At 35.9% G+C, this 16,150-nt stretch overlaps 1 protein-coding gene across 4 annotated transcripts in view; it reads left to right on the top strand.

The window, feature by feature from the left end:
* The window catches only part of Firrm (FIGNL1 interacting regulator of recombination and mitosis), a 42,748-nt gene that overhangs the window by 9,230 nt on the left and 17,368 nt on the right, over positions 1–16,150 (top strand). For 2 of the 4 annotated variants that reach the window (XM_006974757.4, XM_015993612.3), the window contains exons 8-15: positions 1,442–1,580; positions 4,962–5,042; positions 6,400–6,464; positions 10,414–10,562; positions 10,807–10,921; positions 13,487–13,673; positions 14,681–14,763; positions 15,371–15,422. In XM_006974757.4, coding sequence (XP_006974819.3) covers positions 1,442–1,580; positions 4,962–5,042; positions 6,400–6,464; positions 10,414–10,562; positions 10,807–10,921; positions 13,487–13,673; positions 14,681–14,763; positions 15,371–15,422 — 871 coding nt within the window. Of the gene's footprint in view, positions 1–1,441; positions 1,581–4,961; positions 5,043–6,399; positions 6,465–7,322; positions 7,456–10,413; positions 10,563–10,806; positions 10,922–13,486; positions 13,674–14,680; positions 14,764–15,370; positions 15,423–16,150 lie in introns of those variants that run through there. The other 2 variants (XR_006062079.2, XR_013043371.1) reach the window with 2 other exon arrangements.

Below are 16,150 nucleotides of genomic sequence, written 5' to 3'. Positions count from 1 at the left end.
CTTAAAAAAATAAAAATAAAAAAAATAAAAAAACCCTACAGTTGTAGTTAGTTAGCTGGTAGCTCTGAAATAATGGACTATGAGTCAAAGTATGCCTGAATCATGTGCTTGCTACTACCATTGTTAGGTAATTATCAATATCAAATATGGCATGTGTAAGTCAGAAATTAGTAACTATATTTGGAGTTGACAGTAATCTTTACTATATACAGTTGACTTGTTCAACCCTAATTCTACTTTTCAATATACAGTTGACTTGTTCAACCCTAATTCTACTTTTCAAAGACTTTGAACTTAAACTGAAGCCTTATAAGGGCTAATAGGGAGAGTACCTATAGTAGTTATTAGATGCTGAGGGGTGAGAAGAGGCATCCTCTACTGCAGGAATAATTAAGCTACTTTGTTATTCATGGATAATGTATGAAAAGTTGGTGTAACTCCTTTTAGGTACCTTTCTTGTTCCCTCAGAATGTTAACTTGCAAAAAAGTGATAGGAGTGTCACTTGTTCGCCATAATATGTGTACCTGAGTCCTTTTGAGTTTTTGGACAATTTGGTTAGTTTTTCTGAACCTTAGTTTGTTCATCTTAAAATAGGATAATGATAGCACTGCTTTGATAGCATTGCATTGAACATTGAGTTCACCATTGTGAATCGCTGAAACTTCATCCGACACCCTGTGAATGCTCAGTGAATTAACCACATGACTGTCCTCACCCCACCAAGTCAGCATTGCTGTCATCTGTCCTTCATTCTTGCTCCTTTCCAGTGCTCTGTTTTCAGAGTCATATATTTAAAACTTAAATTGGATCATATCACCCAGCTTGTTAAAGTCTCCCACCATACAGAGCAACAGCTTAAGCTTTTCTGGACACTTTTCCTTTACCAGCCCCTCTGCTGCTGCCTGCTCTCTGCTGTCAGTTCTTCAGATGCAGGAAGTTCCCCTGTCCCAGGCCTTCCACAGCTTGCCCTCTGCAGAGGCTGTTCCTCTCTCCTGCTCTGTACTGTAAGCTTCTGCTTTTCTTTAGTTCCCTGGTGCAGCGTTAACATTCTAGTCATTGTTTCATAGCACATAGGGCTTTCTCAGCTTAGCATTTACCACAACTAATTATTCTGTTCTCACGTTTATTTAACATTCTTATATTAGGCCATATTATTCCATATAGATAGGGCAAAAATGATGTCCATTTGATTTATTTCTAATCCTCAAGACCCAGCAGATTGCTTAACAAATAGAAATTCAATTAATATTTTACAAGGACAAAAATTTAGCCACTAGCTTCGAAGGTAAAGCTGCCACATCTTAAATGTACCGTGTTTAATATATAATACATTGTGTTGATGAAAATACTCTATAAAGTAGGTGTTCTTTGGGTCTGAGTTGATTGATGTGATCACATGTCACTTCTCGTGATTTTATTCTTCTCTTTTTATCCATTTAGGCAGAGCCTTAAACATCAGTCGGTTATAAAGAGCCAGTTGAAACACAAGGAAATTATTTCTAGCTTGTGTGAAGACATTGTTTTCTCCTTCCATTCCTGTTTACAGTTAGCTGAGCAGATGGTACAGCCGGTTGCACAGGTAAAATGTAATCTAACAACACTACAAAGGGGAGTTAGTATTTGGGCAGTTACTAAATCTTATTTGAACACAGAGTATGGTCTAGGGTTTTAATTATTTTCTCTTAAAGAATCTGTAGAATTATTTACAACTCATAATTACTTTTTACCTAGAACATTGTATTACATTCACTTCTTTCATTTCCTATAGCATTTATCTGCCCATCGTTTATACATACTTGGTTGGTCAGAACTTTTCTCTGTTTACATTTATTTAAGGTCTTCCCAATGTAGAGATTGTCAACCTTTCTGTCACTAATACATTACAACCTTTAACAGTATATGTGTGTGTGTGTGTGTGTGTGTGTGTGTGTGTGTGTGTGTGTGTGTGTGTTTATTCTTCTTTCAAAATTGATAGATACATTTCTTTTGATTTCAGGAAGTTACAGTGTTGAATTGGCATTACCTCTATGAAATAAGACTGTTCTAAGCATGTGGAATAGGGTTGTTGGAGATTACAGTTCATCTTCATATAAGTATTATAGAAGCACAGTAACTTTTGATTTAGACTAATTATAAGTTTTTTAAACATCCCTTGATTTACAGAATTGATGGACCCAGGAACTAATAAGTAGTTTTTATGGGAAGATGACTGTTTCTTCCCCAAATGGCAGTAATATGGCTCCTCTTGTAGACCTACAGCTGATAGAAGGTTCCTTTGTGTATGTGTTCTTCCCTACCAAACAGCCTTGGGGATCGAAGGGTAGAAGTTTTATCAAAGTTCCCAGACTGGTGGCAGCTACTGCTGCACCAGGGATAATCTGGAAGGACAGAACCCAAAGGAACATAGGAATCTGGAAAGGAGTTCTGAAACATACAGAAGTGAAGGATTGTTGTAGGAAGAGGTTTGCATTTTTTTTCCTTGTTCATCTTTTTTTTTCCTTTCTCTTTTCAGATGCATTCATTCCCCCTTTTTGTTTTCTCAGTTCCTGGTTCCCTTTCTGGTTCTCAAGACCTTGCTGATAGGAGAACTTACTTTTGTATCTTGTCAATGTTAGAAAACTTGTCCCCCTTTTCACCTGATATAGACCAGAAGTTCAGAACCTGTGGGCGGTCAAATGACCCTTTCACTGGGGTCGCCTAAGACCATTGGAAAACACAGATATTTACATTATGATTCATAACAGTGGCAAAATTACAGCTATGAAATTGCAATGAAAATAATTTTATAGTTGGGGGTCACCACAACATGGGGAACTGTATTAAGGGGTTGAAGCATTAGGAAGGTTGAGAACCACTGATACAGACCTATCTTCAGTCTCAGCCTTCTTTTCAGTTTCCTTTTTGCTTGATGCTGCAGACTCACCAATTAGTAGTTCTTAGCCAGGAGATAGGGAAAACCCAAAAAATAGTATAGCCTGTAGTGGCAAGCTGAAAGAAAGTCTGGGAGGTTCCTAGATTAGATTAGATCAGAGTGGCTAATTATGTAAATATATATTATCTTAAATAAATTGGCTATATGAAAACAGAATTAAATTGAAACTTTCTCAACCAGATTATCATTTTTTGACTTAGTTGTGCAAATTTTGGCCTGATAAATGTGACCAACTCCATTCACGGACTGAAAGGGAGTTCTGGGGTAGCTTATATGTCTCTAGCCTTTTCACTCACTATAGTTTTAGTATGCTGTTCACTGTTGATATTAAGGATGTCTTCCCAAGCAGTAATCATCTATAGTAGTCTATTGTTCCTTTAACAACAGAATACCTAAAATGAAGTCATTTGGAGACAGCAGCAATCTAGTTCTATAGTTCTAAAGTCAGGGAAGGCCTAGGTCAAGTCACAAGCAGAGATAAGGTGAGGACATGCTCTCAGCTCAGTCTGTAGAACCCATCTTTATGGAAGATGTCACATGTACTTTACAAAGAGTTTCAGTGTGGTCATTTTGGCTCTTTCTTAAGCTTACTTTGTTCCTCAAGGAGACTTGTGTATACTTATTGTGTACATGGGATTGAGTTAAATATCACCAGGAACATTTTTGCCAAATTGTGCTTTGCTTCAATATACCTAAGATAAACTACTCAGGGTCAGACTACCAAAATTTGAATCAACACTAGCTACTTAATTGTGTTGATCCAAACTGTCCTTTTGCCTCCCACAGTTGCAGAGACTCTCACAGGAGAGAACTGGGTGAGAGTGTGTTCTATTTCACTCTTCTTGACAGTGTCAAGTTGCTAAGAGAGTCTGTGCTGATACAAGTTAACATTAGAGTGGATTCATCTTTAATCTCTGTTCTTAAAAAAAATTACTTAGGGGAGTGGGGCATGCTTCATGCTGTGTGTGTGTGTACTTGGAAAGCACTGTATAATAGAGTTCATGTCGATCATATAAAAGAAATGTGAATTTCTGTTCATACAGTTTTTACTGCAGAAAACCATTTCTAATTATTTGTAATGAAAGTCAGATGTAAGTAGATTATTCCATTAATGGATAACTCAGATTTTGATTAGATTAAATTAGGATTTTGCCATAATGGGAAAAGAACTAAACATAGTTAACATTAATGTTAAGATAGATTATTTTCATGTGAAATAATTCTCAAAGTTAAAGATAATTCATTTGATTTAACTTTATGGTGCTAATTTAAAACTCTTTTATCCGTGCTTGAGATTTTTGTGTCATGACAGTATGTTTGCCCTGTTCTTCATACTATATGGGATTATCGTAGATGAGTATGTCTAGTATTTTTAATCACTCTGTGTGATGGATGCTTGGCTCCCTTCAGTTCAAAAACATTGCATTACATACTTGGTGCAGTATTTTCGTACTGTGTAGATCCAGAAACAAAGTTGCTAGTCAAAGAATTTTAACAGCTTAACTCCTGATATAAGTGAACAGTATTCTTTTATGCTTCCACTAGCAATTAGAGAAAGTCCTTATTAACCTCCTTTCTCCCCAGCTCACGAATACCATGTATCATGTCTTTTTTAGCTTTGCTAGTCAAATAGTCTTCAGTTCTTCTTTTTCCCAAAAGATACATAATTAGGTTGAAATTTTTTCAGTATTACTCATCGGCTGTTTGTATTCTCTTTTCTCCCCATTGCCTTTTCTTTTACCTTTTACATATCATTCACCTCCTTTTGATTAATTTGATCCCCATTTAGCAAATAAATTATTTAAATTTCACTTTCAAATCAGTAAGATAAGTTACAAGTTCATTTTTAGTAATGCAGAATTCATAAAGTATCCTATTAACTGGTGGGAATAAAATAATACAGAGAATAATTGCATTTTCATGAAAATTTCTATAATCACTTTGTTTGCTAAGTCACTCTAGAAAATTTTTTCTCATTTACAGGTTTAGCTAATTTTATGTTATTATACTTATTTCCTTATGGAACAGGATAATGCTGACTACAGAATATTTCAGAAAACACTCAAGTTGTGTCGTTTCTTTGCTAATTCCCTTTTGCACTACACTAAGGTAAGGTTTATTTTTATAATACATAACTGTAAAACAAACAGAAATTTTAAATTGTCCTTTTGTGTATGGCAGGGTAGGCTTGCATGAGTGTACACATGTGGAGGGCAGCAGTCGACATGGAGTGTGTCTTGTGTTCCTCTCCACCTTGTTTTATGAGGCAAGGTCTCTCCCTGAACCTATACCTTTTGTGTAGACTTGGTAGTGAGCTCCGGGAGTTTGTCTAGTTCTGTCTCCCAATGAGGGGTTATAGAATGCTGTGCCATGACTGGCTTTGATAAGTCCTTTTGCTTTCCTGGCATGTATTCTTGCCTAGTGAACCATCTCCCTACTCCTCAGCTGGCCCAAACCAGTCTTTTGAGTGTATTTTTGAAGTTAATTTTGAAGATCTTATGGTTTAATACTATTTATTATTAAATATTGAGCATCTATAATATTACATATTGTTAGCATCATCATTGATATTTTTATTTAATTTTCTGAAAATTAATTCGTAAGTTAATCATTTTCTATAGGCATAAATCAGTTTGAAGCAAATGACATAGTTTATATTTAAATACTATTTATAAAGCCTGTCGATGGTGGCTCAGAGGCCTTTAATCCCAGCACTCAGAAGGCAGAGGCAGGTGGATCTCTGAGTTCAAAGCCAGTCTGGTCTACAGAGTTTCAGGACAGCCAGGGCTGTTAAATTGAAAAACCCTGGCTCGTAAAACCAAAAAGGGGGAAAAAAAAGAATAAATAAGTTCTCCAAGAGTGTGTGGAAGAAAAATTTAATTTTGTTTTAGTTCTTTGATGGTTGTTTCATACACATATATAATGCATTTTGGTCATTTTCACTCGCCATTAATTTTTCTCATCCTCCTCTCCTGCAGAACTTCTTCCCAAATCCCCTCCTACTTTGATGTCTTTTTTTTTTTTTTTTTTTTTTTTTAAGGTTTTTGAAAATTTTTTTGTTTTTTTTCTCCTCTGGCATCTCCTCCCAGATACCCCCTACCTCCATGCCACCCAACTTTATATTCTTTCTCTTTCTTTAAAAAAATAAAATAAAATAAAAAATAACAACCCCCCTCCAACAAAATTTAAAAAAACAAGCAAAAGGAAAAACAAACAAAACAAGAAATGCCAAAACTGAACAGCAGAGATGGTCCTCAGTAAGTGAGAGCTGCTAATTGTGGTTGACGGTGGCTCTAGCCGCCAAGGAGTTTGGGTGCTTAGCCTCATCCATGCTCCATTTTCATGTAAGCTTTTTTTTGTATTTGAATGTGGCATCTCCAAGTTTTTATTCTGTATGTTATGGGGGAGGATATGAGTTAGAAAGTCATGTGATATACAAAGAATGAATAGAATTTTTTTATTTTAGGAATTTCTTCCTTTACTGTCTGATTCTTGCTGTATTTTGCACCAGCTTTATCTTCAGATATACAGGTAAAAAGGTGTGCTTTAAGGTTACTAAAGTGTAACAGTGCTACTCGTTTCATGTAAACATACATACTTACCTAACTAAAACATTAGAATGATTTTTCTTAATGTTTCAGTAAAGTTTTACCTACTTGCATAAAATACTGGGAGGTAGAAGCGTTTGAAGGATACAGTCCATGTGATAAATACCAAAGCATTTATATATGCTTGTATTTTTTATATATTATATATATGTATATGTGTATGTATGTACACATATATACATGCACACATACAGATACTAACACATACACTCATGTATATATACAGATTATCATATATAATGTATATTCACATTTTATACCAGCATAGTTCTGTTTTGGTAGATCTGGAAATTCACTGAGGATTATAACGTTAAGTTAGAGGGTTTAGCAGCAAATGGAGCACAGTAGACAGGAGGAGTGGCAAAGGCTGAACAGGTTATTAAGGGCCTGTATGAGAATGTGAAATAGCCTGACACGCATATCTGTAGATTCAGAAGAAGAGACGATGGATGTTTTTAGAAAATGGACATAATGCCTAATGTTTTATAACTTAAAAAGGTTTTTTTTATTTGTTTGTTTTGTTTTGTATAGGTTAATGCCATGAAGTGACATTTTTTTATTTGTGGAGTTTATCTTAGCAATGAGTAAGACTCATGTGTAAGATGTGGTATTTTAAACTTGATCCACTAGTGTCTTATTAGGAACATTGCTGAGGAAGGAATGCAAAAGCAGAGAGGGTGCTGAGAGTCAGGAAGGTTATTAGAAGGGCATGAGATAGTGGGAGACCCTTTCCTCGGGATGTTTAAGTTCATTTTATGTGCTTGTATGGCTTTGGACCCAGGTGCAGGGGCCTTCATCCACTAAGCCACCTTGCCTTCCATAAAGTTTCGTTTACCTTCAGTATGAAACTAAGCATAGTTCTGTATAAATTGAAGAACATCTTCAGCTGTCAGTTTTCTCATCTGGAAATTGAGGTAATAATAGTTCCTACTTCAGGGGTTTTGTTTTGATTATGGTAATTTGTATGAAGTGTCTGATGTGTGTGGTACAGTCAGTTTCTTGCCTCATTGCCAGTGTTGGAACCTAGAAGAATTGCCTGTATGAAGGCACCGAGAAGCCATATCCACACAAGTTCCTTATTTTTCATTCAGCTAGTTTTAGGAAGCTAGAACATTCAAGGAGTAAGAGTACTAGTCAGCCTTTCATATTGTCCAAGTATGTTGTCATAATTTTGTCTTTACTAGTTTTTATTATACTTTTATGGGGTTTAAATTAGGTTTGTAAACCATCTCAAAAGGTCTTCTTTAGTTAGGGGTTAATCACATTGGCAGTTATCTTTTTTTTTTTTTTTTAAAGATTTATTTATTTATTATGTATGACTGCAGGCCAGAAGAGGGCACCAGATCTCATTACGGATGGTAGTGAGCTACCATGTGGTTGCTGGGAATTGAACTCAGGACCTCTTTCTTAACCTCTGAGCCATCTCTCTAGCCTGGTAGTTATCTTAGTAGAGCTCAAATTTAATATTGAAACCTGACATCTGTCATTTCATTTGTCTAAAAGTCCTGAACTTCTATCCCCAACATTTTTTGTTCCTCGATGTTAATTAATAGTTAATTCTTTTTATCACTGAGAATAATGGAAGCAATCAGAAGAGAGCTTATATATACTCTCTCCTTGTACCTGTATTTAGGCCTGTACAGTAATTCCCTCACTGCCCTGAATTAATTCTACATGTGCCTAAGGCTAACCTCTTTGTATTCTGGATGTAATTCTCTTATATGCTCAGGCAATTCCTACAGGTAGCTCTTTTCTCTTTTGTAACACCAACCTGCCCTCTCTACTGGATCATTTTCATGAGTATTTCCCCCATTTCAGTATAAAACAATCCCTCAATTGTATATCCTTTTCCAGATCTGCTCTCATTTTCACTACATTTCAGTCCTCAAATGACTTCCTCATAGACCTTCCTGTTCATTTTCCTTGATTTTTTTTTTCTGTATAACAATTAATATCTGGTATTATAGTAGGCCCACAATTCATGAAGAATATATTTAAAAAAATCTACTGTTGTTGCCTGAAAGGCAAATGGTACTGAATTCTTTGTTATGCTTTCTCATGCATATGTAAATACATATCTATAATAGCATTTATCTGTAATAAGAGAACCAGTATAGTAATAGTGTATTGTAAGAATTATGTGAATTGGTCTGTCTCTCCAAAAATATTTAGCTTTACACTAGTGACTTTTTGCTGTGAGATGATTGAATGTCTCATGGATCAGTGAAGTGAGGTGAATGACACAGTTAATGTGACATGGCATTAGGGCAACTCTGTAAAAGTTACTTGAAAACGAGTATGCCATACCTCAGCAGTGGAGCTGATGAACAAGAAGCTGCCTAGTGAACCATGGTGGCTAATGTATACAGCAAAGCTGTACCGTAAAGGGATGATTCACATCACAGGTGGGATAGAGCAGGATGGTGTGAAATTTCAGCATGCCACTAAGAACAGCACACAACTAAAAACATGTTTTTCTGCATTTTTTCAATTAGTATTTTTCAGACATTACTTCAAGAAACAAGTCATAGATGAGAGGAGACTGTTATAAAAGTTTACCTTTTTACTTAACTGTCTCCTCTCATTAAAATATAAACCATGTAGAGGGAAGTGTTTTCTTTATTCTTTTTAGCACTACAATAGAACCTCCTCCTCGAACAATGCATCCTGCTACATATACATTTCGACATTTATGAATCAGTGTACAAATACATATTTGAAAAATAAAGTATTTAGATGTTTAGTGGTTGTCTCCGGAATTTCATTACTTGTATTTTATTTTATTCATTATTTATTTATTTTATTTTTCTTAACAATTAAACATCTTGTTAACTGTGTCACAGAGGAAGGAATACAGAATTAAGGAGGTCAGATAAGTGAACAAAGTGATGTAGGTAATTGACTATATGTGAAGTAGTGCTTTTTTTTTTGTCACACTTCGAAAGACTTCAAGTATTTGTTAGGTGCATCCTTTTAAATGTTAGATTACACATTAGACAGTTTGCTTATAATTGTCACACTTACCATAATTAAATATCAAGTAACTGAAAAATATTGAGTACATATCTCATTTCATAAAGGTTTTAATTGAAGCTTAAATCCATTACTGAGACATTTCTCTGAAAATCTTTTTAATCCCCTGTAGTGTTTTTATATTATTTCTTAAAAAGCTTAGCTTTTAAGAAACAAAATTTATAGTAAATTCAGCATTGACCCTTTTGTTTGTTTGTTTTGTTTTGTTTTTCTCTGTGTAACAGTCCTGGCTGTCCTGTAACTCAATTTTTAGACCAAACTGGCCTCAATCCACCTGCCTCTGCCTCTCCAAGTGCTGGGATTAAAGGCGTGCACCACTACTGCCCAGCGAATTTACCTATCTTAAAACAACTATTTTATCTTATTTTTAGTTTAACTTATTTATTTTTGTTTGTTTGAGATAGGGTCTGAACTCTGGCCTCAAACCCAGTGTAGTCTTCCTGTCTTGGCCTCCTGAATATTGAAGTTACAGATAAGCTATTTAACAACTTTCAATAGAAGTAACTAAGCCAGAATATATCAGACCTATCTTTTTACATAGATTTTACTAGTTGATTTAATATTTGTCTTTACTTTTTTTAAGGACACTGTCATCAAATGGTATTACAATGCCTCAAAATAGTACTGGATTTCTCCAGAAAATGTTTTCTTTATAGAATTAAAGCTATGTTATTTAGTTTCTAGGTCTTCATAGCTTTCTGCTACCAATTCAGTATTTTGAGCTTTTTTCCTATAAAATGTGTACTTTTTTTGCTTTTTCACTACTGGGACATGAGCTTGTAATACATTTGTTTAAATCCAGAAGCTAGCTATTAAATGCATGAGGTTTTTCATTGCAGCAAGTTTCCCCCAAACCTATGTGCTGCCAGGATTTCCAAAGCACAGCAGGAGGAAATAGCAGGCACTTTCCTTGTGGTACTGGACCCACTCATCAGTCAGCTGCTCACATTCCAGCCTTTTGTGCAGGCAGTTTTGGATAGTAAACTAGGTAAGCTTCAAAACAGATTTAAATCATTGCCTTAATAATGGCATGTCAGATATAGTTGTTTCCCTTTAAGCAGTTACTATTTTGAAATTTTAAAATTTCATTTAAAATTTATTGTACTTTTATTGAAATATTTCCTATTAAGTCATACTTCTATTTTCTTTGTATTAAACTATTAAATTTCTGCTGAAAATATTTTAGAAATGTTTACCAATTTGTTCTAATATATGACTTTATTTCTGAAAAGACCTGCCCTGTGAACTGCAGCTCCCACAAGTCCTACTCCTGATTGTTGTTGCGGATAAACTGCCCTCTCGGCCTAAGGATGTACAGACCCTGTGGTGTACAGAAGCTATGGCGAGGTAACATTTTGTTTATATGTAATCATGTTACCAGTGGCTTAGGGGGCCCTATTTGAAATGGCCTTGAATTTTGTTTAAGCCAGACATGGTGTGGGATGATATGTTATTTGTGCACCCCAATAAAGCTGATCTGGGGATTAGAGGAAAAAGCCAGCCACTATATTAAATAAGGCAGTGATAGCACAGGCCTTTAATCCAACCATAGAGGTCTGGAGGTCTGGACAGACAAACAGGAAGTGATGGAGCTGGGCAGAAAGAGGAAGTAATGAAGCTGGGCGGAGAAAGGAAGGAAGATGGCAGAGCACAGAAAGGTACATAGGCGTGAGTATACAGGAAATAGCTGTCTCTTGGGATGAGGATTTCCTAGCGGTAAGAACTTGTGGCTTGGCTTGTTCTATTCCTCTGATCTCTCAGTTTTCACTCCAGTATCTGCCTCCGGGTTTTTTATTAATAAGACCTGTAGCTAGAGTTTCTCCAGTTCTGCCTGGCCCACGGTCAGGACAAATCTCTCTCACCTGCTAGTTCCACAGCCACTCAGACCCAACCGAGTAACACAGAGACTTATATTGCTTATAAACTGTATGTCCGTGGCAGGCTTCTCGCTGTCTAGTTCTTACATCTTAAATTAACCCATTTCTATATATCTATACCTTGCCACATGGCTCGTGGCTTACCATTACCTTACATGTTGGTACTCATGGTGGCGGCTGGCAGTGTCTTCTGACTCAGCCTTCCTGTTCCCAGAATTCTCTTCTCTGCTTGTCCTGCCTATATTTCTTGCCTGGCTACTGGCCAATCAGCATTTTATTTATATAGAGTGATATCCACAGGAAAGACCATTTGGCAATTCATGTTATAATGGTGTGTTTTTATAATCCCTCCTCTGCAGGATACTGAGACAGAGAAGCACTTGAACCTAGCATTTTGAAATCAGTTTGTCATAGTCTGCTTAATAGCTATTATGTAGAAAAACTGCCATGTCAAAGATATAAAATATTTATAACAGATGCTAAAAATATTTTAATTTTATTCACTGATTATTACCCATTGGTTGGCAGTAAAAACATTGACTATAATGGAGATAGATGCAAATAATAGCCTGTAAAAATGAGCTAAAATAGAAGCTAGAGAGGTGGCATATCTTTTAAGAGAGCTTGCTGCTCAGTCATGAGGACCAAAGTTTGGATCCTAATGCCTGTGTCTAGTAGCTTACAAATAACCTGTGACTCAAGCCTCAGGGAATCTGACACCTTTGAGTTTCCTTGGTTGCACATGTACACACAGGCATATGCATAAATAAAACTAAACCTTTTTTTTTTAAAAAAAGCTGTGATACTGTACAGTGTCTCCCAGGAAACGTCACTTGTCTTCACCGTCTTTAACACTACTGTAGTCCAGGTGCTAGTTTGTTACCAACTGGATTATTGCTATGCTCCTAATTTTTTCATTCCACAGTCTGAGATTCAAACTGGTATGCTCTAAAGTGAAGTAATGTTTTAACTTTGAAATTTCGCAACTCGTTCTGTTATTGTTGACTTTAATACCTGATTCCTTCATATAAAATATATATAAAATATTTTTATTATTTGAGAATTTCATACATGCATGCAATGTATTTTGATCATATTCACCCACTCATTTCACCCTAAAATTTCCCTGACTTCCCATTCATTCCCAATTTTGTGTCCTCATGTGTTTCCATATACCCATGGGTCTGTGACTATTAAGTGGACTGTGGTTGACCAACCAGGGGCCATACCCTTGAACGGACTGTCAGAAGCCATCTACTGTCAGGAGCAGGGACTGTTGAAACACTTGTCTCCTCCATCCCCATGTGAGGATGTTGATTAACTTGATCTTGTACAGGTCTTGTGTAGGCAACCACAGCTTCAGTGAGTTTACAAGTGCACAATCCTGTTCTTTCCAGAAGGCACTGTTAGATCCCTTTTCTCCCATGCTCCGGCTTTTATTTTTAACTCCTCTTTTATTTTTAACATAGCATGAACTCAATCATATCAGATTAATTTGTCTCTTACAGGCTTTCATATTTTGTTTATTTTTAATTTGTTACTTGAAACCTTCATGAAAATTTCAACTATTTCTATCTTAAAATGATCCTTCCATGTATGTTTAAAAATAATAATTTAGCTCAGCTCCTTAAAAAACTTTGAGTTTGATTTTATGTAACTTGGCATTATTGTAAATGATGGGGCTGTTTTTATTTATTTATTTTATTGGGTTTGTTTGTTTATCTGTTTAAGATGGGGTCTTGCTGTGTAGCCCTGGCTGTCTTGGGACTCTTGGCAGTCCTCCTGTCTCTTTTTTCCTAAGATTACATGCCCATTTTGAAAAGGTTTGTTCAGGAAAATTCTTTAAAGACTTTTTTTTCTGGCAGTAAATTTATTTTTTTATGTGTCTATATTTATATGCATTTTCAATTACTATTGATTTTTTTAATCACCTGATGTTTTGATACTCTGAAGTAGCCCTGTATATGACATTATTTTACTTGGTATTTGTTAACTTCTAATAATGCTTGGCTCAATGTTCTTAATTTTCCTGCAGGGTGTCCCTAATCAAAGCCATTTTCTACAGTTTTGAGCGGTGTTCTGGTGAACTCTCTCTGACTGCTCCTTTACAGGGAGTAAAGGATAACGGGCAAGCTGAGGTGTCGGTCACTTTGTATCAGCACGCTTGTGTTCATCTGTGTGCATTTGTGGCTTCTTTTCATCCCTCACTGTTTCCGGAGCTGGTAAGTGTACTACACACTTGAGAAGTGGAGCTCACACTTTGCTTTCTTTTCATTGAAGTTGTATTTGATTTGTAGAAGAATAAAATGAGAATTAATGACTATAGTAAACCTCAGTCACCTCATCTTGCACATTTTGTCCTTTGGTTCATTTGTGTCCTAAGAAATGGCAGTCCTTGCTCTCCTTGCTCATACAATACTAGATGGCTAAAACACTTGATAAAACATTTTGTGTTTTGTGTGGGGAGGTATAAGAAAATCCCATGAGAAGTGGAAAACATAAGAAGGGGATGTCACCTAATGTACTAGTCATGTTTCTGTTGCTATGATAAAAAGCAACTTAAAAAAGGAAGAGTTTGTTTTGGTTTAAAGTTCCATAAAACAAGTTCACTTAATGCCTGGGGATGCATGGCATTTGGTGGCCAGAGCAGGAAGCTGAGAAATGATATCTCAACCACACACAGGAAATAAAGCTCTTTGGAAGTGGAGCAAGTCTATAAACTCTCAATGTTTGCCCTCAGTGATGTACTTTCCCAGCAAGGATGGGGACCAAATGTTCAAATACCTGAGCCTCTGGGGGATATTTTTCATTCAAATCACTGTACTCTTTCATAAAACGTAAATAGTAATATGTAATACTTGGTCAATTATAGATGATTTTAGTTTTAATAAATTAGATTGTTAAAAAGGTTGAAAATATTTTAGAAAAAACTGTCATATTGCTTGGAAGTTTTCAGAGAATGGTCTTTGTGGCTCACAAGGGCTGAGTTAGCACACTTAAGATTGGCTTCTGTTCCCCCTCAGCTCAACACAATGAGGAACATATAGTAGTTCCTCAACAGATAAAGGAATGGCAGTAGAATTCTTTTAGATACTAACATGCAGAGATATCCCACTGAGGAGCTCTATTTTGATTCTGATGTTGCTTTCTGATTTAGTGTGAGAAATGTAATATTAATATTTCATGAGCATCTGCCTAGTAATAAATTGACATTTCTGTTTTTTCATAGGATGCTGCTCTGTTGAATGCTGTGCTTAGTACTAATATGACCACCTCATTGTTAGCGATGGATGTGTGGTGTTTCCTTGCTCGGTAAAAAATGCCATTTCTGTGTTTGGATGGAGTCCTAGTAGTGACCAGCAGTAAATGGTTTAAAGTTAATAGAGAAGCTCTGCTTCTGTAATCTTTTCATGGTTAGATTTCATGTCACTATACTAAGTTTGGAAACAGGTGTCTGTTTTGGTTTTTTAATGTTTAAGCTAGTAGGTGAATGTTTAGGCAAATCTATATATTTTGATGTTCCTTGGTGATGGGCATCTAGTTTGAACATGCCTAATTTGAAATCCAAAATGTCTAAAATCCCAAACTTTGAGCACTGATGATACCAACAGTGAAAAGTTACATTCGTTGAAACAGTTTAATGCTCAAGATTACCAGAAATAGTAAATAAAAATTAAGTTATGTATATAGCCATTTATGAAAGGTAAATGAGTTTAATGTTTAGATTTGGATTCATCCCCAAATCTCATTACATATATGTAAATATTCTGAAATCTGATAAAATCTAAAATCTGAAACACTTCTGGTATAAGACATTTTAGATAAAGGGTGTTCAGCTTGTAATAGATCACATGTCCTCACAAGGGTCTGGCTTCTTGCTCTTCTAACTGGAAACTCAGTGACTCTTTTAATGTCATAGATATGGAACAGCTGAACTTTGTATGCATCATGTCACCTTAATGGCTCATCTGGTAAGTAGAATGAAACAGTCTAAAACACCCACTTTCTATGTTTTCTTTGGAGGTAAGATTTTTTGTTTGTTTGTTTTGAGACAGGGTTTCTCTGTGTAATAGCCCAGGCTAGCCTAGAACTTGCTTTGTAGACCAGATTGGCCTGGAACTCACAGAGATCTGCCTGCCTCTGCCTCCCAAGTGCTAGAAAGAGATATGATATTTTTTGGATGTTAATAAAAATGGGAGCAATAATAGCTAAAAAAATTTTTTTTAAAGATTTACAGAGGGCGCCGGATCTCATTACAGATGGTTGGGAGCCTCCATGTGGTTGCTGGGAATTGAACTCAGGACCTCTTAAAGAGTAGCCAGTACCCTTAACCACTGAGCCATGTCTCTAGCCCCAATAATAGCTAAATTTAATGCTAATTGTTTTTAATTGCTAATTTAATGCTAATGCTACTACAAAAAAATGTAGTTAAAAAACCCACCATATAAAGTGGAGAATTTTGTCATTTTCAGAATTTTAGAATTCAGTGGAATTTTAGAGTTTGTTGTGGGGGTGGGGAAGTCTCGGTCAGTTGACAATGTCTTTAAAATTGAATGTAAAGTGAAAGTGAAATTGTGACATTGGCTAAGTGCCCATCTCCTCTTTAATATAACTTGAGGTCTCCTATGATTTTGTGTATTTTAGTCAGGATGGTGTGCAAGGGATTCTGTGATTGTGATCATTGTTCTTAGGAAAAAAA

The sequence above is a fragment of the Peromyscus maniculatus genome, chromosome 11 (assembly GCF_049852395.1).
Source record: "Peromyscus maniculatus bairdii isolate BWxNUB_F1_BW_parent chromosome 11, HU_Pman_BW_mat_3.1, whole genome shotgun sequence".
Taxonomy (NCBI): domain Eukaryota; kingdom Metazoa; phylum Chordata; class Mammalia; order Rodentia; family Cricetidae; genus Peromyscus; species Peromyscus maniculatus.
The sequence above is the reverse complement of the archived record's forward strand: the minus strand, read 5'-3'. Positions and strand labels throughout refer to the sequence as shown.